We start from the raw sequence: 20726 nt of genomic DNA, 5'->3' as shown, positions 1-20726 counted from the left end.
TGCTGGGTATCGTTGTGACAGTTACCCTCTCCACCCGTAACGTGATGGACCCAGTAAGACTGGTACATTATACATACCCGTGACAGAAGATGAGCAATGGGAATGGCATTTGAAGATCCGGGGTAGAATAGGTCTTCAGCAACCCATGCTTGCCGTAACAGGCGACTTTGCTTGTCGTAAGGGGCGACTAACGGGATCGGGGATCAGGCTCGGTGACTTGGTTGATGCCTGTCATCGTATCCCAATTGCGTAGATCGATGCTCATGATGTCAATCACTGGATTGTCTGCTCCAGACTCGATTATTTACAGACCGCCGTCATATAGCTGGAATATTGCTGAGTGTGGCGTGAAACAACAAATAAGGAAACAAATAAACAAAGCAATGGTACAGTACAAGAGTTGGGGTGGTTAAGGGATGCAATTCTAAACAACATCCTGACAACTTACTTACCAGTGTGACACTCTAACACAGCAGTTCTAACATCTGTAACATCTGTAACTCTACAAGACTGTAACACGACCTCTGCAGCTGTAGAATAGCTAATCTGTAACCATGTATATCTGTAATTGTAACTCTATAATACTGTAAACTACGTTTATAACGAACACGCTTATAACGAACTGACGGATATAGCGAACTTACTTTTTTGTCCCGACTAATTGCTGTAGTTATGTTGTATACATGCTTATAACGAACTACGGTTATAACGAACTAAAATTACCGGTCCCTTTGAGTTCGTTTTATCCGTAGTGTACTGTACTGTAACTGAACTTTAGAACCATGTAACATCGTAACTAGCACGATAACATTTTAACTATTTAACAGTGTAACTCTGTAACTCTGTAACACTGTAACATCCGCTCACTCAGGGTATGGAAGATGCGAAGGATGCAGGACTGACAAAGAATATCGGCATCTCTAACTTCAACAGCAAACAGGTGCAGAGAGTGATTGACGGGGCTCGCATCAAGCCGTGCAACATCCAGGTAAACATATACATCACTGCCAGGGCTCGCATCAAGCCGTGCAACATCCAGGTAAACATACACATCACTGACAGGGCTCGCATCAACCCGTGCAACATCCAGGTAAACATACACATCACTGACAGGGCTCGCATCAAGCCGTGCAACATCCAGGTAAACATACACATCACTGACAGGGCTCGCATCAAGCCGTGCAACATCCAGGTAAACATACACATCCATGATAGGGCTCGCATCAAGCCGTGCAACATCCAGGTAAACATACACATCCCTGACAGGGCTCGCATCAGGCCGTGCAACATCCAGGTAAACATACATATCACTGACAGGGCTCGCATCAAACCGTGCAACATCCAGGTAAACATACACTTCACTGACAGGGCTCGCATCAAGCCGTGCAACATCCAGGTAAACATACACATCACTGACAGGGCTCGCATCAACCCGTGCAACATCAAGGTAAACATACACATCAGTGACAGGGCTCGCATCAACCCGTGCAACATCCAGGTAAACATACACATCCCTGACAGGGCTCGCATCAAGCCGTGCAACATCCAGGTAAACATACACATCACTGACAGGGCTCGCATCAAGCCGTGCAACATCCAGGTAAACATACATATCACTGACAGGGCTCGCATCAAGCCGTGCAACATCCAGGTAAACATACAAATCACTGACAGGGCTCGCATCAAGCCATGCAACATCCACGTAAACATACACAACACTGACAGGGCTCGCATCAAGCCGTGCAACATCCAGGTAAACATACACAACACTGACAGGGCTCGCATCAAGCCGTGCAACATCCAGGTAAACATACAAAACACTGACAGGGCTCGCATCAAGCCGTGCAGCATCCAGGTAAACATACACATCACTGACATGGCTCGCATCAAGCCATGCAACATCCAGGTAAACATACACATCACTGACAGGGCTCGCATCAAGCCGTGCAACATCCAGGTAAACATACACAACACTGACAGGGCTCGCATCAACCCGTGCAACATCCAGGTAAACATACACATCCCTGACAGGGCTCGCATCAAGCCGTGCAACATCCAGGTAAACATACACAACACTGACAGGGCTCGCATCAAGCCGTGCAACATCCAGGTAAACATACACATCACTGACAGGGCTCGCATCAAGCCGTGCAACATCAAGGTAAACATACACAACACTGACAGGGCTCGCATCAACCCGTGCAACATCCAGGTAAACATACACATCCCTGACAGGGCTCGCATCAAGCCGTGCAACATCCAGGTAAACATACACAACACTGACAGGGCTCGCATCAAGCCGTGCAACATCCAGGTAAACATACACATCACTGACAGGGCTCGCATCAAGCCGTGCAACATCCAGGTAAACATACAAATCACTGACAGGGCTCGCATCAAGCCATGCAACATCCAGGTAAACATACACAACACTGACAGGGCTCGCATCAAGCCGTGCAACATCCAGGTAAACATACACATCACTGACAGGGCTCGCATCAAGCCGTGCAACATCCAGGTAAACATACACAACACTGACAGGGCTCGCATCAAGCCGTGCAACATCCAGGTAAACATACACAACACTGACAGGGCTCGCATCAAGCCGTGCAACATCCAGGTAAACATACACATCACTGACAGGGCTCGCATCAAGCCGTGCAAAATCCAGGTAAACATACACAACACTGACAGGGCTCGCATCAAGCCATGCAACATCCAGGTAAACATACACAACACTGACAGGGCTCGCATCAAGCCGTGCAACATCCAGGTAAACATACACATCACTGACAGGGCTCGCATCAAGCCGTGCAACATCCAGGTAAACATACACATCACTGACAGGGCTCGCATCAAGCCGTGCAACATCCAGGTAAACATACACATCACTGACAGGGCTCGCATCAAGCCGTGCAACATCCAGGTAAACATACACATCACTGACAGGGCTCGCATCAAGCCATGCAACATCCAGGTAAACATACACATAACTGACAGGACTCGCATCAAGCCGTGCAACATCCAGGTAAACATACACTGACTCGTGGGTGTGGGTTTTTCTTTCTCTTTGAAACAAGGATGCGAGGATGACACTTTGCCTGCCACACCACACCACACCTGCCTAAGAAAATGACCAGTCCCTCAATAATGTCAATGATGTGCGTGTTCCAATTAACAATTGTGTTATTTGATAAAAGTGAATCTGTGCCATTTTTAATGCCCCCTCGGCCTAATATAGTAGTGATAAGATTTGGCGACCTCCATTTTTTGTTGAGGGCATCATAAAACACACACTCCTTTAATCTCCGCCCCCCTATCAACTCAATAAATTAGCAGTCCCTTAGTCAAAGAAAAGTCATTTAATTTTTATTTTTGTTGCCATGCCATCAGACAACTACCCCCTTCCCCGTCGTAGATTAAGATTTCTTGTGGAATCCAGTTTTTTAATCACCGAAAGAAGACGTGTACATGTAAAACTCATCCTGGTGTGTGTCTCCTTCCAGATCGAGGTGAACCCCTTGTTCAGTAACGCAAGGCTTATCGACTTCTGCCGGGAACGGGGACTAACGGTCACAGCCTACGCTCCCTTCGGGAGCCCCAATAGGCCATGGTAATACCACCCTCCCTTGAGTGATGCTACAGAGACCCGCATCCACCCGTATCAGGAAGGCGATAGACTACAACACACCCTTATAGACAGGGAATACACTACAGTGTAGGGGTAGACTACAACCCATACTAAATATACAGGGAATACACTACAGCGTAGGGATAGACTACAACCCACCCTTATAGACAGGGAATACACTACAGTGTAGGGGTAGACTACAACCCACCCTTAATAGACAGGGAAAACACTACAGCGTAGGGATAGACTACAACCCACCCTTATAGACAGGGAAAACACTACAGCGTAGGGGTAGACTACAACCCACCCTTATAGACAGGGAATAGACCCATCGTAGGGGTAGACTACAACCCACCCTTATAGACAGGGAATACACTACAGTGTAGGGGTAGACTACAACCCACCCTTAATAGACAGGGAATACACTACAGTGACGGGGTAGACTACAACCCACCCTTATAGACAGGGAATACACTACAGTGTAGGGGTAGACTACAACCCACCCTTATAGACAGGGAATACACTACAGTGTAGGGGTAGACTACAACCCACCCTTAATAGACAGGGAATACACTACAGTGAAGGGGTAGACTACAACCCACCCTTAATAGACAGGGAATACACTACAGTGTAGGGGTAGACTACAACCCACCCTTATAGACAGGGAATACACTACAGTGTAGGGGTAGACTACAACCCACCCTTAATAGACAGGGAATACACTACAGTGTAGGGGTAGACTACAACCCGCCCTTAATAGACAGGGAATACACTACAGTGTAGGGGTTGACTGCAACCCGCCCTTAATAGACAGGGAATAAACTACAGTGAAGGGGTAGACTACAACCCACCCTTAATAGACAGGGAATACACTACAGTGTAGGGGTTGACTGCATCCCGCCCTTAATAGACAGGGAATACACTACAGCGTAGGGGTAGACTGCAACCCACCCTTAATAGACAGGGAATACACTACAGCGTAGGGGTAGACTACAACCCACCCTTAATAGACAGGGAATACACTACAGCGTAGGGGTAGACTGCAACCCGCCCTTAATAGACAGGGAATACACTACAGTGTAGGGGTAGACTACAACCCGCCCTTATAGACAGGGAATACACTACAGTGTAGGGGTAGACTACAACCCACCCTTAATAGACAGGGAATACACTACAGCGTAGGGGTAGACTACAACCCACCCTTAATAGACAGGGAATACACTACAGTGTAGGGGTAGACTGCAACCCACCCTTATAGACAGGGAATAAACCACAGTGTAAGGGTAGACTACAACCCACCCTTATAGACAGGGAATACACGACAGTGCATGGGAATAGACTTATAAGCGCGGGATAGATTATAACTCATACTTTACAAGCGGGTATATACTACAACCCGAATACTATCTGTTCGTCTTGTATCGTTTCATAAGACTATCTGTCCTTAACATTGGTCTGATGTTCCACCCCCTTGGAGAAATGTTAGCGTTACTTTAGCTTGGTTACCGTGCCTTGGTCGCCACACCCGACGTTGGCTAAACAGCCATTGATTTTATCTAAACTACAATGTATGTATACTCTCTCTTGTTTCTATCCGTCCTGGCTTTCTGCCTTCGGTCATTTATCCTCCAATATATTGATTCCCTTTTAGGAAGAAAAGTGACGACCCTGTGTTGTTCGAGCAACCAATCTTGAAAGACATCGCTGCCGCCAAAGGGAAAAGTCCTGCGCAGGTAATAGGCGATTATTTACAGTCCGCCGTCAAATAGCTGGAATATTGCTGAGTGCGGCGTTAAACAACAATAAACAAATTATAGGTAAGAATGTGTAATAAATTTCACATAGTTGCAGTTTCAGCGATTCTCAATGTTGATTTGACAACTCATAGCCATATATCACGTTTTAGTGCTTCATTGTAGGGAAAATACCATATGATGTCATTGATGTTTGATATGACTTTGTTTATGTTCAGTTTGTGACGTCATTAAAAATGGATGACGCTATACCTTATGGTTCTGACCAGTGAAGCAGTGTGACATCACATTACTTGAAATAGCCAATCAGCTTTCAGAACGGCTAAAATGCATATATGCAAATATGTGATAGTTATTGCATTTGCATTCCCCTAAAGCCCCCGTTACCCCTAAAGTCAAGTTTTTGATCGTGTAACATGCTGTCAAAAACTTTGACAAAATTGTTCACTTCCCGATATCAAGTCAATCTATTGTTTGAACGACGTCACAAGACAAACTGAGTTGGCGACTTTGTTCTATATTCAACTGAAATTGAAAGAACTGTTGTAAAAATTTGATTATGTCTATTTAACAATCACACAAACGTCTCTAAAGTAATATTGACTGGGTAATTTAGTTAAACAATAAATTGGTTCAAAGAAGACCACATGACCCCTACTTTGTTTGAAATGTAAATTTGTGTCGAAAAGGCAAATTTTCAAAGATAAGAGGTCTCAGATACCGATCAGCAGTTGTGTATCATGAGAAACATGTTTTTTGTCAATTTTAAAAGTTTCAAATATATTCTTTTTATAAAAATAAAAAGATGTAGATATTTTCTTTGAGTGCTGACTAAGTGTCAGAACAGTTCATTTGTTTTCATATAATATCGCTAAATTAAGATTTTTTCATTATAAAACCAACTGAAAGGTATAGTTTCTTTTGCCCATCAGTGTATGTATAATTTGACACGAGTAGACTGAAGACTTGTCGATCTTCACCCATAGACATGAGTTTACTAACAGCTCCTACAACGTTATAATCTAAGGCGCCGCAATTCACTGTGCAGAGTTGCGTCCCTTGGGTACACCAGAAACTTATGATAGTGGGTTCGAATCCTGGTTTGCCCCGATTATTATTCTAGGTTTGTCAGCACTATGCCTGTGCTCCTGGTAAACGCCTACATCATTTCACTCATATCGAAAACTATCGAAAAGCGGAGTAAAACCCAACTCTCTCACTCATGATAGTAAGCATTTTCTCCTGGCGCGTTTGTTATAAGTCATTGATACATTACTTCACAACACTTATCCTTCTGCTGTTAACAAGGTGAGGTGAGGTGAAATGGGGTTTAACGTCACGTCCAAGATTATTGCACTTATATAGCGACGTGCATGTACGTGTGTGTGTTTGTGTGGCTGCTTGTACTAGTCCGGACTGATGCCGATTTATAGTGCTAGCTCACTGAGATACCATGCCGCAGTTTAACATGAATACCCCACTCAGACACAGTATACTGACTCCGAGCTGACCAGTACTTGTTTTATCCCCTTAATGCCGGGCGCCAGACAGGGTAACAACAAGTACCATCTTTTAACGTCTTTTTTGTATGACGCGGTCGGTGATCGAACCTGCTGTAAACTAACACAGGCAATCATGTTATCACAATGTTTGTTTTTTGACGGTTTAGGTGTGCCTGAGGTTCCTCCTCCAGCGGGGCTTGGTCGTCATCCCAAAGAGCGTCACACCCTCAAGGCTGAAGGAAAACTTCCAGGTACGTCATACAGTAAAACTCGGCTACTCCGGACACTACTCGTCTGGAAACCCCGCATTGTGGACGAGTTTGCTTGTTGTTTAACGCCGCAAACAGCAATAATCCAGCTATATGACGGCGGCCTGTAGATAATCTAGTCTCGGACAGACAATCCAGTGATTAAAATCATGAGCATCGATCTACGCTATCTGGATTCGAAGACATGCATCAACCAGGTCAGCGAGCCTGACCACCCGATCCCGTTAGTCGCCTCTTTCGACAAGCATAGTCGCCCTTTACGGCAAGCATGGGTTGCTGAAGACCTATTCTATCCCGGATCTTCACGGGTCGAGTCTCGAAAGAACGAGATGCACGTGTCAAAAGCCTTTCAACCCCGGGTCGACCAGGTGTACCAGTGTTGACCAAGGTACAACTCAAGTTAACGTTTGTTGAGCAAGGTTAGCACGTGTTAATAGTTTACGTTATACTTCGATCAAGGCCGTAGTTAACTTTTTTTATACAGAGGGGGGGGGCAAATATTTGTGCAAGTATCACTTGTCCCCAACTTGTATTTTCATGATTCAAATAAAACTTCATGATTCAAATAAAACTGTTTTCTATTAAATTAAAAATCAAGGGGGGTGGCAACTTTAGAATCAACGGTGAAACTTTGATGATGATTTTGCATCTCTGTTTCATGTTCTTTGCGTTATGTTGTTCTTTGCGTTATCCTATTCTTTGCGTTAGCATTTTCTTTGCGTTGACTTGTTCTTGGCATTATCTTGTTCTTTGCGTTATCTTGTTCTTTGCTTTAGAGAGAGACCAGGATGTCAATTGGTGCCTTTTGCTATTTAGGGATTTTTCAAAATTTTATTTTTTTCCTTTTCCACGGCAGCAAGTTTTACAAGATTGTCGGGACAGATATTCACCAGTAACCATAGTAACAGAAGGGAAATGTTTTGTGTGAACATTTAAATCTATATTCTGTTAAGCTGCAATATATAAGATTTTATAGGTTTAATGTCAAAGGTGAGCTTCAGTAACTATCGATAAATACATTTGGTAATTCAACAGATTACAGCGTATTCCACGGGCCAAACTTGTGACATCCACTAACTCATATCTTTGCGAAAAATGGACCTGACATCCAAATTCAAAGTTCCGAAACCCAATTCTATGGTATTGTTTTGACAGATCAATAACTACTCTTGTATACAGACAGACAGACAGACAGATTAACAGATTAGATATCAATACTCTTATCAAGTTAGACAGATCACTCTTGGGACCCTTGCTGTAACAATCGATTTTTCTTTAGAATTTGTATGGCATGGGTGTGTGGGTGTGTGTGTGTGTGTGGGGGGGGGGGGGGGGGGGGGACCCTCTGATGACTCTTCTAATACAGTTTAATAAACAATATTGTTTCTAAGTTCAAGGTTTTATGAAAGTTGGACATGGTTTAAATAGTCAAACACTGATGTCTAATCGTTAGAATGTCCTCGAGTTGGAGATCAGGAACCCTAACTAACCATTTCAACGATATATAAGACCCGTGAAGATTCCGGGGTAGAATAGGTCTTCAGCAACCCATGCTTGCCGTAAAAGGCGACTATGCTTGTCGTAAAAGGCGACTAACGGGGTCGGTTGGTCAGGCTCGCTGACTTGGTTGATACATGTCATCGATCCCAAGTGCGTGGATCGATGCTCATGATGTCAATCACTGGATTGTCTGGTCCAGACTCGATTAATTTATAGACCGCCGTCATATAGCTGGAATAAGTTTAGATCAATGCTCATGTTGTCGAGTCCAGACTCATATATCTACACACCGTCGCAATATAGCTGTAATATTGACAACAAACAAACATATCACTCGTGACTGTTGCAAGTCTCGACGAAGCAAATTAAATGACATTGTTACGAATCCGGCGACAATAGACTAATTATATCGTTACATTTGTTCATTTCAGTTGTACGACTTTGAATTGTCTGAAGCCGAGATGAAACAAATGTTCAGTCTGAACAGAGATCACCGCGTGTATGGACAGGAAATGTGAGTACCCCACTTTAAATACAACGCTTGTACCCTGAAAGCCGTAAAAGGCGACTAATGGGATCGGATGGTCAGACTCGCTGACTTGGTTGATGCATGTCATCGATCCCAATTACGCAGATCGATGATCATGCTATTAATCACTGGCTGGTCTGGTCCAGACTCGATTATTTACAGACCGCCGTCATATAGCTGGAATATTGCCGAGTGCAAACAACAAACCAACCAACTAACCTACACGTGTAAAATACATCGCTGTTAACCACTTGACATCAAATAACAACTGAGGTCTAATTTCGATGTGACGCCAATTGCCTGTCACGTCGTACTTGACCTTGTTCACACTTCGAGTTACCATGCTGAAAGTAGGCCATAACATAGATTTGATTTCAACACAAATATTTCATTGAGAATAAGTTTTGTAACTCGTGAACTCGCAATGGTAAATCCGTTACATGTGTCACTAGTGGGATGTACAGCGTACGTGGATTGCACGAGCTGAAGGACCGCCTCCGTGGTCTAGTGGTAGAGCGTCCGCCCTGTCTGGCGCTCGGCATTAAGGGGCTAAAACAAGGACTGGTCGGCTCAGAGTCAGTATACTGTGTCTGAGTGGGGTATTCATGTTAAACTGCGGCATGGTATCTCAGTGAGCTAGCACTATAAATCGGCATTAGTCCGGACTAGTACAAACGCACACACACACACACACACACACACACACACACACACACACACACACACACACACACACGTGTGCATGCACGTCGCTACATAAGTGCAATAATCTTGGACGCGACGTTAAACCTCACCTCACCTCACCTCACCTCACCTCACCTCACCTCACCTCACCAAGAGCTGAACGTTTCTGTACACCCCTTGACCTTCGTCTCGTGGAACTTATATATTATGTTGGTGATCGGACTGAGATGCATTCACGCAGTCACTGTATCACAGCTTCATCTTCACACCTTATCATCAAACGACACATTAAGGAATCCCTTTGAAATTAATTTTTAATATATTGTCATGGTCACTGATTAACGTTGACATTTGATGTTTCAGAACACTCGACCATCCGGAGTATCCATTTTCAATTCCCTTCTGAAGCCACATGATACTTCATTATTGTCCTGGTCCAGACGGACACCGGTCATGACTAATATATACAATAAAACAAAACATCTACGGAAGATCACTTTGGTTGTTCATGCGTGGTATACCATCCCGTAGGGAATTCGGGTTACAGCTGATCCCCAGCCACCTATGCTTGTTGACTTGGTGGGGCGGTTGGGTAGCCTAGTGGTTAAAGAGTTCGCTCGTCACGCCGAAGACCCGGGTTTGTTTCCAAAATTGGGTACAATGTGTCAAGCCCATTTCTGGTGTTCCCCGCCGTGATATTGTTGGAATATTGCCAAAAGCAATGTGAAACAATACTCACTCACTCACAAAAAAAATAATACACGTTAAATTACTTGTTTTTGGTAAAGTATTACGTGCGTTTTAGTTCCTGAGACAATACTGTAAAAGAATAAAGTTCATTGTTTGGGGACGTTCGATCGTTTTCAGGTTTCTTAGTCAGTATAGTCACTGCTGAAAGTCTCCGAGAGTCTAACTTACATTGAAGATGTATCTGTATAACGAAGTCTAGAAACATTTCTTGTACAGAAGAAGCATAGAGTGCCATTATTACATAGCTAGGACCTTATATGGTCAGCGAGAGAACGCTGTTTTACGCCGCAGTAAGCAATGTTGCAGCTTTATAACATCGACCTGTGTGGCTGAAACATTGTGGATGAGACGTAAAACGAATGGTTGGTAGCATGTGCCATAATGTGAGCTATAAGGTTCAAATGAACATTATTAGCAAGAGCAGAGTGTGAAAACACCTCAAGCTCATTTCGCCAAACATGAGGCACTGGGGACCTAGTCTGTCCTGACATCACCACAGGGAGACAAACATGAGGTACTGGGGACCTAGTCTGTCCTGACATCACCACAGGGAGACAAACATGAGGTACTGGGGACCTAGTCTGTCCTGGCATCACCGCAGGGAGACAGACATGAGGTACTGGGGACCTAGTCTGTCCTGGCATCACCGCAGGGAGACAAACATGAGGTACTGGGGACCTATCTGTCCTGGCATCACTACAAGGAGGCAAACATGAGGTACTGGGGACCTAGTCTGTCCTGACATCACCGCAGGGAGACAAACATGAGGTACTGGGGACCTAGTCTGTCCTGGCATCACCGCAGGGAGACAAACATGAGGTACTGGGGACCTAGTCTGTCCTGGCATCACCACAGGGAGACAAACATGAGGTACTGGGGACCTAGTCTGTCCTGGCATCACCACAGGGAGACAAACATGAGGTACTGGGGACCTAGTCTGTCCTGACATCACCACGGGGAGACAAACATGAGGTACTGGGGACCTAGTCTGTCCTGACATCACCGCAGGGAGACAAACATGAGGTACTGGGGACCTAGTTTGTCCTGGCATCACCGCAGGGAGACAAACATGAGGTACTGGGGACCTAGTCTGTCCTGGCATCACCACAGGGAGACAAACATGAGGTACTGGGGACCTAGTCTGTCCTGGTATCACCACAGGGAGACAAACATGAGGCACTAAGGACCTAGTCTGTCCTGGCATCACCGCAGGGAGACAAACATGAGGTACTGGGGACCTAGTCTGTCCTGGCATCACCACAGGGAGACAAACATGAGGCACTAAGGACCTAGTCTGTCCTGGCATCACCGCAGGGAGACAAACATGAGGTACTGGGGACCTAGTCTGTCCTGGAATCACCACAGGGAGACAAACATGAGGTACTGGGGACCTAGTCTGTCCTGGCATCACCGCAGGGAGACAAACATGAGGTACTGGGGACCTAGTCTGTCCTGGCATCACCACAGGGAGACAAACATGAGGTACTGGGGACCTAGTCTGTCCTGGCATCACCACAGGGAGACAAACATGAGGTACTGGGGACCTAGTCTGTCCTGACATCACCACGGGGAGACAAACATGAGGTACTGGGGACCTAGTCTGTCCTGACATCACCGCAGGGAGACAAACATGAGGTACTGGGGACCTAGTTTGTCCTGGCATCACCGCAGGGAGACAAACATGAGGTACTGGGGACCTAGTCTGTCCTGGCATCACCACAGGGAGACAAACATGAGGTACTGGGGACCTAGTCTGTCCTGGTATCACCACAGGGAGACAAACATGAGGCACTAAGGACCTAGTCTGTCCTGGCATCACCGCAGGGAGACAAACATGAGGTACTGGGGACCTAGTCTGTCCTGGCATCACCACAGGGAGACAAACATGAGGCACTAAGGACCTAGTCTGTCCTGGCATCACCGCAGGGAGACAAACATGAGGTACTGGGGACCTAGTCTGTTCTGGAATCACCACAGGGAGACAAACATGAGGTACTGGGGACCTAGTCTGTCCTGGAATCTTAACAGGGAGACAAACATGAGGTACTGGGGACCTAGTCTGTCCTGGCATCACCACAGGGAGACAAACATGAGGTACTGGGGACCTAGTCTGTCCTGGCATCACCACAGGGAGACAAACATGAGGCACTAAGGACCTAGTCTGTCCTGGCATCACCGCAGGGAGACAAACATGAGGTACTGGGGACCTAGTCTGTCCTGGCATCACCACAGGGAGACAAACTTGAGGTACTGGGGACCTAGTCTGTCCTGGCATCACCACAGGGAGACAAAATGAGGCACTAAGGACCTAGTCTGTCCTGGCATCACCGCAGGGAGACAGACATGAGGTACTGGGGACCTAGTCTGTCCTGGAATCACCACAGGGAGACAAACATGAGGTACTGGGGACCTAGTCTGTCCTGGCATCACCGCAGGGAGACAAACATGAGGTACTGGGGACCTAGTCTGTCCTGGCATCACCGCAGGGAGATAAACATGAGGTACTGGGGACCTAGTCTGTCCTGGCATCAACATAGGGAGACAGACATGAGGTACTGGGGACCTAGTCTGTCCTGGCATCACCGCAGGGAGACAAACATGAGGTACTGGGGACCTAGTCTGTCCTGGCATCACCACAGGGAGACAAACATGAGGTACTGGGGACCTAGTCTGTCCTGGCATCACCACAGGGAGACACACATGAGGTACTGGAGACCTAGTCTGTCCTGGCATCACCACAGGGAGACAAACATGAGGTACTGGGGACCTAGTCTGTCCTGGCATCACCACAGGGAGACAAACATGAGGTACTGGGGACCTAATCTGTCCTGGCATCATCACAGGGAGACAAACATGAGGTACTGGGGACCTAGTCTGTCCTGGCATCACCACAGGGAGACAAACATGAGGTACTGGGGACCTAGTCTGTCCTAGTCTGATTTTCACTATTTATAGGGTAGGGGAACTGCAGCAACACGTAAAGCACGCTTTCCTTGTGGTATCTGGACAAATTTGGGTTCATGAAACTATGGAAGCCTAATTCAGTCATACATCATCATATTTCGTATTTCTGATTCCCACACGTGAAATCAAGAGACTATGAATATGGTGGCGCTTAACTTTTGTGCATGTGTATATGTTTCTTACGCTTCAAAAGAGATAAAACGGGAATTTTGGCTTTAAAAGCTTGAGTGGCAAGTGCTGTACATGCTGTTGACCAATTCAACCTTGTTGAAAACATTATCCCAAGATCCCAGAACTTATTATAGATAGTCCTGGTTTCAATAGTTATTATAGTCAGATAACGCCCTTGCCTAGGGAAGATGGCATCGTTGGTCCCAGAATAGTCCCGTAAATAAGCAAAAGCAACGATCGATAGAACCAATAAGAACGTCGGAACTTATAACGTCGGAACAGATAGTAGTAAGGTGGGTGTCCTTTAGCGTTCCATCCCTGCTCGAGATGAGTATGAGAGTCTGAATGAAGTCATCAAAGTCAATTGACCGGTCACATGGTCCTTTCCTAACGTGAAACTTATCTTCCTCCCTATACGGTGGCCATAGAAGCAAACCTGCTCTGCAACAATCCTCCTGATGAGTTGGGTTTTACGCCGTTTTTAGCAATATCCCAGCAATATTACGACGGGGGGCACCATAAATTGGTTTCACACAATGTGGGGAATCGAACCAGTGTCTTCGCCGAGAAGGGCAAAGTCTTTAACCACTAGACTACCCCACCGCCCTCCGCCTAGAACAGGCAGAGCGATTGCAACTGTCATCAGTAGTCCCAAGTATAGTTCCACGGCCATGGGACGCTCGTCGAGTTGTTTCACCAATATGGTGAGTACGTTGAAGAACACGAAGGACAGGGATGCGGTGGTGGCGGCGCTGCTGCTGGTGGTGGTGGCGCTTCTAGTAGCGTAGTTGGTACTCAACGTCTTATACAGCATTCGACCGAACGAGAGCGACCTCAAGATTCCTTCAGCTGACTCTGGACCGATATGTCCGTGTGACAGAAAAATAATTCAGTCCCCGCTGTATTCCGCGATTCCGCCGTCGCGGAATCTTTTGCAGAAATGCCCACTCAGTGCAGAAATGTACCTATGTTGAGCAAAATCCCTGTTTGTGCAGAAATCGTGCAGAATTGCATTTTTCTGCCGCAGAATTTGTTAAATACACTAGAGAGGTTTAACATGCTGGTCGAAAGCTGGTGTTAAACGTGTATATGTTGCATAGGTTTACTGAAACGGAGTCATTTAAATTGTGCATTGTATTCATTAAATCATTCCAAATAATTATTTGACGTGTTTGTCTTGAAAGAAAAATAGTAAAAACAACATTTTTTTTAATAAACCATATTTTAATAATTTCATGCTTTCAAAAACGTTTTGAATTGATGCTGATTTTTGTATTATGCCTGATTTAGCGTGATTGTGTCGTCTAACTAGATATATGTGGTTAATTTAGCGTGTTTGTGTCCTCTCGCTAGACATCTCTGCCTGATTTATAAATTAACAAGATCGTGACTTTTTACAAGACGTCTGTACCGGCTTTAGGGTGATGGTGTATTCTGAACGATTTTAGACGTGTCTGCATGCTTAAGCGTGATTTTTCCTAGACGTCTGAGCCCGTGTGATTGTGCCTTCTACACTCTGTAGATTTGTGACTGATTTAGCGTGATTGTGTCTTCTTTCTACACGTTTGTGCCTGATTTAGCATGATTATGTTTTCAAAAAGGTTAATTGAAGCATGTGGCTGCTTTATCGTAATCTTCCATCTTTTCCCGGCTTATTATGATTGTGTTTTCTGAAAATTCCAAGACGTGCATGCCCGAGTTAGTGTGTCTGTGCCCTCACAAGAGACATGTGTGCCTGATTTATATATTAGCAAGATCGTGTCTTCTGACTATACATGTGCTCCGGATTTAGCGCGATTGTGTCTTCTCAAAAGACGTGTTTGTCGAATTAGTGTGCATGTGACTTCTAACTAGACGTTGTAATTGTCTTCTTACTGGACGTCTTGTCCTGGTTGAACGTGATTGTGTTTTATAAACATTACGTGTATCCCCGATTAAGCGTGTTTACATCTTCTCACTAGACATATGTGCCAGATTTAGCATGATCGTGTCTTCTAACAAGAAGTATGTGCCCAGTGTAAATGTGTCTTCTTACAAGACGTATGTGCCCAGTGTAAATGTGTCTTCTAACAAGACGTATGTGCCCAGTGTGAATGTGTCTTCTTACAAGACGTATGTGCCCAGTGTGAATGTGTCTTCTAACAAGACGTATGTGCCCAGTGTGAATGTGTCTTCTAACAAGACGTATGTGCCCAGTGTGAATGTGTCTTCTTACAAGACGTATTTGCCCAGTGTGAATGTGTCTTCTAACAAGACGTATGTGCCCAGTGTGAATGTGTCTTCTTACAAGACGTATGTGCCCAGTGTGAATGTGTCTTCTAACAAGACGTATGTGCCCAGTGTGAATGTGTCTTCTAACAAGACGTATGTGCCCAGTGTGAATGTGTCTTCTTACAAGACGTATGTGCCCAGTGTGAATGTGTCTTCTTACAAGACGTATGTGCCCAGTGTGAATGTGTCTTCTTACAAGAGGTATGTGCCCAGTGTGAATGTGTCTTCTTACAAGACGTATGTGCCCAGTGTGAATGTGTCTTCTAACAGGACGTATGTGCCCAGTGTGAATGTGTCTTCTTACAAGACGTATGTGCCCAGTGTGAATGTGTCTTCTTACAAGACGTATGTGTCCAGTGTGAAAGTGCCTTCTTACAAGACGTATGTGCCCAGTGTGAATGTGTCTTCTTACAAGACGTATGTGCCCAGTGTGAATGTGTCTTCTAACAAGACGTATGTGCCCAGTGTGAATGTGTCTTCTTACAAGACGTATGTGCCCAGTGTGAATGTGTCTTCTAACAAGACGTATGTGCCCAGTGTGAATGTGTCTTCTTACAAGACGTATGTGTCCAGTGTGAAAGTGCCTTCTTACAAGACGTATGTGCCCAGTGTGAATGTGTCTTCTTACAAGACGTATGTGCCCAGTGTGAATGTGTCTTCTTACAAGACGTATGTGCCCAGTGTGAATGTGTCTTCTTACAAGACGTATGTGCCCAGTGTGAATGTGTCTTCTTACAAGACGTATGTGCCCAGTGTGAATGTGTCTTCTAACAAGAAGTATGTGCCCAGAGTGATTGTGTCTTCTAACAAGGCGTATGTGCCCAGTGTGAATGTGTCTTCTAACAAGACGTATGTGCCCAGTGTGAATGTGTCTTCTAACAAGACGTATGTGCCCAGTGTGAATGTGTCTTCTGACAAGACGTATGTGCCCAGTGTGAATGTGTCTTCTTACAAGACGTACGTGCCCAGTGTGAATGTGTCTTCTTACAAGACGTATGTGCCCAGTGTGAATGTGTCTTCTTACAAGACGTATGTGCCCAGTGTGAATGTGTCTTCTAACAAGAAGTATGTGCCCAGTGTGATTGTGTCTTCTAACAAGACGTATGTGCCCAGTGTGAATGTGTCTTCTAACAAGACGTATGTGCCCAGTGTGAATGTGTCTTCTAACAAGACGTATGTGCCCAGTGTGAATGTGTCTTCTTACAAGACGAATGTGCCCAGTGTGAATGTGTCTTCTAACAAGACGTATGTGCCCAGTGTGAATGTGTCTTCTTACAAGACGTATGTGTCCAGTGTGAAAGTGCCTTCCTACAAGACGTATGTGCCCAGTGTGAATGTGTCTTCTTACAAGACGTATGTGCCCAGTGTGAATGTGTCTTCTAACAAGACGTATGTGCCCAGTGTGAATGTGTCTTCTAACAAGACGTATGTGCCCAGTGTGAATGTGTCTTCTAACAAGACGTAACTGCCAGTGTGAATGTGTCTTCTAACAAGACGTATGTGCCCAGTGTGAATGTGTCTTCTAACAAGACGTAACTGCCAGTGTGAATGTGTCTTCTAACAAGACGTATGTGCCCAGTGTGAATGTGTCTTCTAACAAGACGTATGAGCCCAGTGTGAATGTGTCTTCTAACAAGACGTAACTGCCAGTGTGAATGTGTCTTCTAACAAGACGTATGTGCCCAGTGTGAATGTGTCTTCTAACAAGACGGATTTAGCTTCATTTTAAGTCGAAAAGTTAGTAGATGTATGTGCCTGATTTAGGCTGAGTGTGTTTTCATACCAGCTGTCTGTGCAGGATTTAATGTGATTGTCTGACTTAGTGTGATTGTGTGTCTGACTTAGTGTGATTGTGTCTTTTGAATACACCTTTCTTGGTGTAGTGTGATTGTGTCGTCTTGCTTGGCACCTGTGTCTGATTCAGTGTGATTGTCTGTTTTATTATGAAATGTTCTGGTGAGTTGTGCCTGATTTAGCGTGGAAGCGCCCCGTTAAAAGTATATGTTGCTGATTTAGCGTGATTGTGTCTTCTCAATAGACGTCTTTGCCTGATTTAGTGTGATTGTGTTTTCCGACTAGAGACCTGTGACTGGTGCAGTGTAATTGTGTTTGCCCGACGTACCTGTCTGATTTACCGTGATTTACCGTTTGCTATGGTATCGACGGTGATTTTAATCCAGACGTATGTGATCAAGATTATCATTTGACCAAGATGTTTTTGCTATGCCAAGACGGTACGTCTATGAATGATTTAGTGTGATTGGGATGTGATAGAAGTCACATATGCATGCACACTAATTACGTCTAACTGGCGTGAAAAGTTAGAATTTGTCTGTGCCTGATTTAGGGTGATTGTGTCTTCTTACTGGTCGTCTGTGCCTGATGTAGGGTGATTGTGTCTTCCTGCTTGCCGTATGTGCCTGCTTTAGCGTGATTGTGTCTTCTTGTCAGATGCCTGTGCCGGCTTACTAGGCGTTTGTGTCTGTCTATGGAATGTGTTATGGTCATTCCCCTTTTACAATATAAACAATGACTTCCATCTGGGATGATGAAATGTTTGCAGTGTAACTTCACATTGTACATATGCATACGTTTCTTACAGTAAGACTTGATTACCGTAGTTGTATATGTAACTGCATTTGTTGCATTACAAAAACGCATATCATGCTATCCTTACGAAACCAACTCACTGAAACCGAATTTTGAATGGCATGCGTTCCGATGCGTTGAAATTCGCATATGTTATAGCATGGGGTATTTCATTGCTTGAATGACATTAGCTTTACACGTATGGAAAGGTGCTCAAACATTAAATTATATGTATGAATATATAAGTTGTCTTGGTGTGTATGTGTCTATATATGATTTGCATGTGTGCGTTGTTGCATGATCCTGGAGAGTCTCCAGGGCTGTCTGCTTGGCAGTCACCTGCCATTAAACGTCATATTGTCAATCATTTCCTCCCGAGTTCCTGACACTTCGGCCTCCAGGGTGTCTTCGTGACAGTCACTTGCAACTGAATATCATCTTGGCAACCACTGCCTCCAGAGGCATTCTTGGCACTCTCCTGCCCCCTGGTACCTTCGTGACAGTCAATTGCCAATGAATATCATGTTGGCAATGGTTGCCTCCAGAGGTCTTTCTGACGCTCTTCAGCCTCCAGGCTGTCTTCGTGACAGTCATTTGCCACTGAATATCTTGTTGGCAAACATTGCCTCCACGGGTTTTCTTGGCACTCTTCACCTTCCAGGCCCCTCTTCGTGACAGTTATATGGCACCTCCCACAGGGTGTCTTCATGTCATTTGTCACTGGTAGACGTCCTGGGGGTCCATGATCCTGGAGAGCCTCCTGTTGATCTCTTGTTTCTCCGGTATGTCGTCTTGGCAGTAACTTGCAGTTACAGTGCAAGTGCCGTATCAACGCTCAACGATGTCATTGAATTCGTATTCTTTCGTGGGTTTTTTCTTGGTGTTGGCAGTAACACACCCAATTTGGCTGTCCAGGATGAAATGGGCTGGATGTCGCCTTTTCAAAGCAAAAAACTGACTTTTTAGGTGTAAGTTGTACCGAAAGGAACAGTCCCCAATACCCAGTACTATATGCAGAAGGTCTGCCATGATTTCAAAATCATGTATAGTATTGTTTTTAATATGTTGAATCCTCTTAAGTTACTGGTAGCAGATTTGTATAATATATCTGGAACAGAATGTTATGTTACGCAATGGATTAGATGTTTGGGTTGCCAGGGTTGCAATGAACTTTGGAATGACACCGAACGAAAATAACCTTCGTACCTGTAGACAGTTTAAGACCTTATTGCTGTCTAAACCATCTGTTACTAACATCTCACGGAGATCTTACCATAGTAGGCTTATGAGTAACAATGTGGTACCTTCAATAGAAGCTGGTAGATATACACGCCCCCAAGACACCTAAAGTGAATAAAGTCAGTAACTATGACCATGATGACGACAAAGTTCCTTTTTTATCATTTTTTTATCTTATTTGACTCACGATATAAAATGTGATTTATTGTCGCCCATTGATCAGGCCGCATTCGTATTGGGTAACGCTAAATTTGTAAAACTCTTAGCCGCATTTGTTACTAAAAGTATAAAAGATGGAAATACTCCCTGTAGCCTTTGTATAAAGTTTAGATACTAATATACTAAGTTATTCTTATCATTGTATAATAATGATATTAATACCATTCTTCTATTTAAGTGTGTTGTGTGGTCTTAGTGTGTCTCATAGGGATTTAGGCCATATGTTACATTTATCATAAATAAATACATTTGTAATGTACATTTGTAGGCGTCATTGCAAGCAATCGATAGCAACTGCAGTGATGGTGTAAATTCTGCCGGGGTACCATGCAGACAGCAGAAGTCGCTATTGTGGTGATCAACCTAAAGTTTCTGTAGAGACCTTAAAAAATAAATTATTTTATGGTCTCTTGTTTCTGGCGATATGTAACCCGTGTTGTTGTTTGTTTTTTTATAATAATGTACAGTCAAATAATAGTAATAACGATTTAATGCTCTAATAAAGTAGTTAAAATACAATGTCTATGGTAATCTAGTTATAATGCTGTCCATCGTCACGATATGGCCGAAATACTGCCGATGTGGCTTCTACTTTTAACCCCGACTAGAGTTACCTCCCTTGTGTCGTTCTTCATTTATCAAAGTCTGTTTATT

The 20726-nt window shown here is 44.5% G+C and overlaps 2 protein-coding genes across 2 annotated transcripts in view; both read left to right on the top strand.

The window, feature by feature from the left end:
• Positions 1–10360, top strand: part of LOC124146848 (1,5-anhydro-D-fructose reductase-like) — a 22692-nt gene extending 12332 nt beyond the window's left edge. Inside the window, exons 5-10 of the mRNA XM_046517331.2 lie at positions 872–988; positions 3507–3613; positions 5283–5364; positions 7055–7138; positions 9088–9170; positions 10233–10360. Coding sequence (XP_046373287.2) covers positions 872–988; positions 3507–3613; positions 5283–5364; positions 7055–7138; positions 9088–9170; positions 10233–10275 — 516 coding nt within the window. The 3' untranslated portion in view covers positions 10276–10360. The remainder of the gene's footprint in view (positions 1–871; positions 989–3506; positions 3614–5282; positions 5365–7054; positions 7139–9087; positions 9171–10232) is intronic.
• Positions 10361–15735: 5375 nt separating this feature from the next.
• On the top strand, positions 15736–17490 carry LOC125374875 (phosphatidylinositol 3-kinase 2-like). The gene has a single exon (XM_048386558.1). The coding sequence runs from the start codon at positions 15736–15738 to the stop codon at positions 17488–17490; it is 1755 nt and encodes a 584-aa protein (XP_048242515.1).
• The last annotated feature ends 3236 nt before the right edge of the window (positions 17491–20726 follow it).

This window comes from Haliotis rufescens, unplaced genomic scaffold (assembly GCF_023055435.1).
Source record: "Haliotis rufescens isolate VD_foot unplaced genomic scaffold, xgHalRufe1.0.p SCAF_6, whole genome shotgun sequence".
In the NCBI taxonomy this organism is placed as follows: Eukaryota; Metazoa; Mollusca; class Gastropoda; order Lepetellida; family Haliotidae; genus Haliotis; species Haliotis rufescens.
This window is presented reverse-complemented; position numbering and strand designations above follow the sequence as displayed.

Coding starts and splice junctions, on each gene's coding strand:
- LOC125374875 (XM_048386558.1), top strand. CDS start 15,736: ATGATCGTGTCTTCTAACAAGAAGTATGTGCCCAGTGTAAATGTGTCT.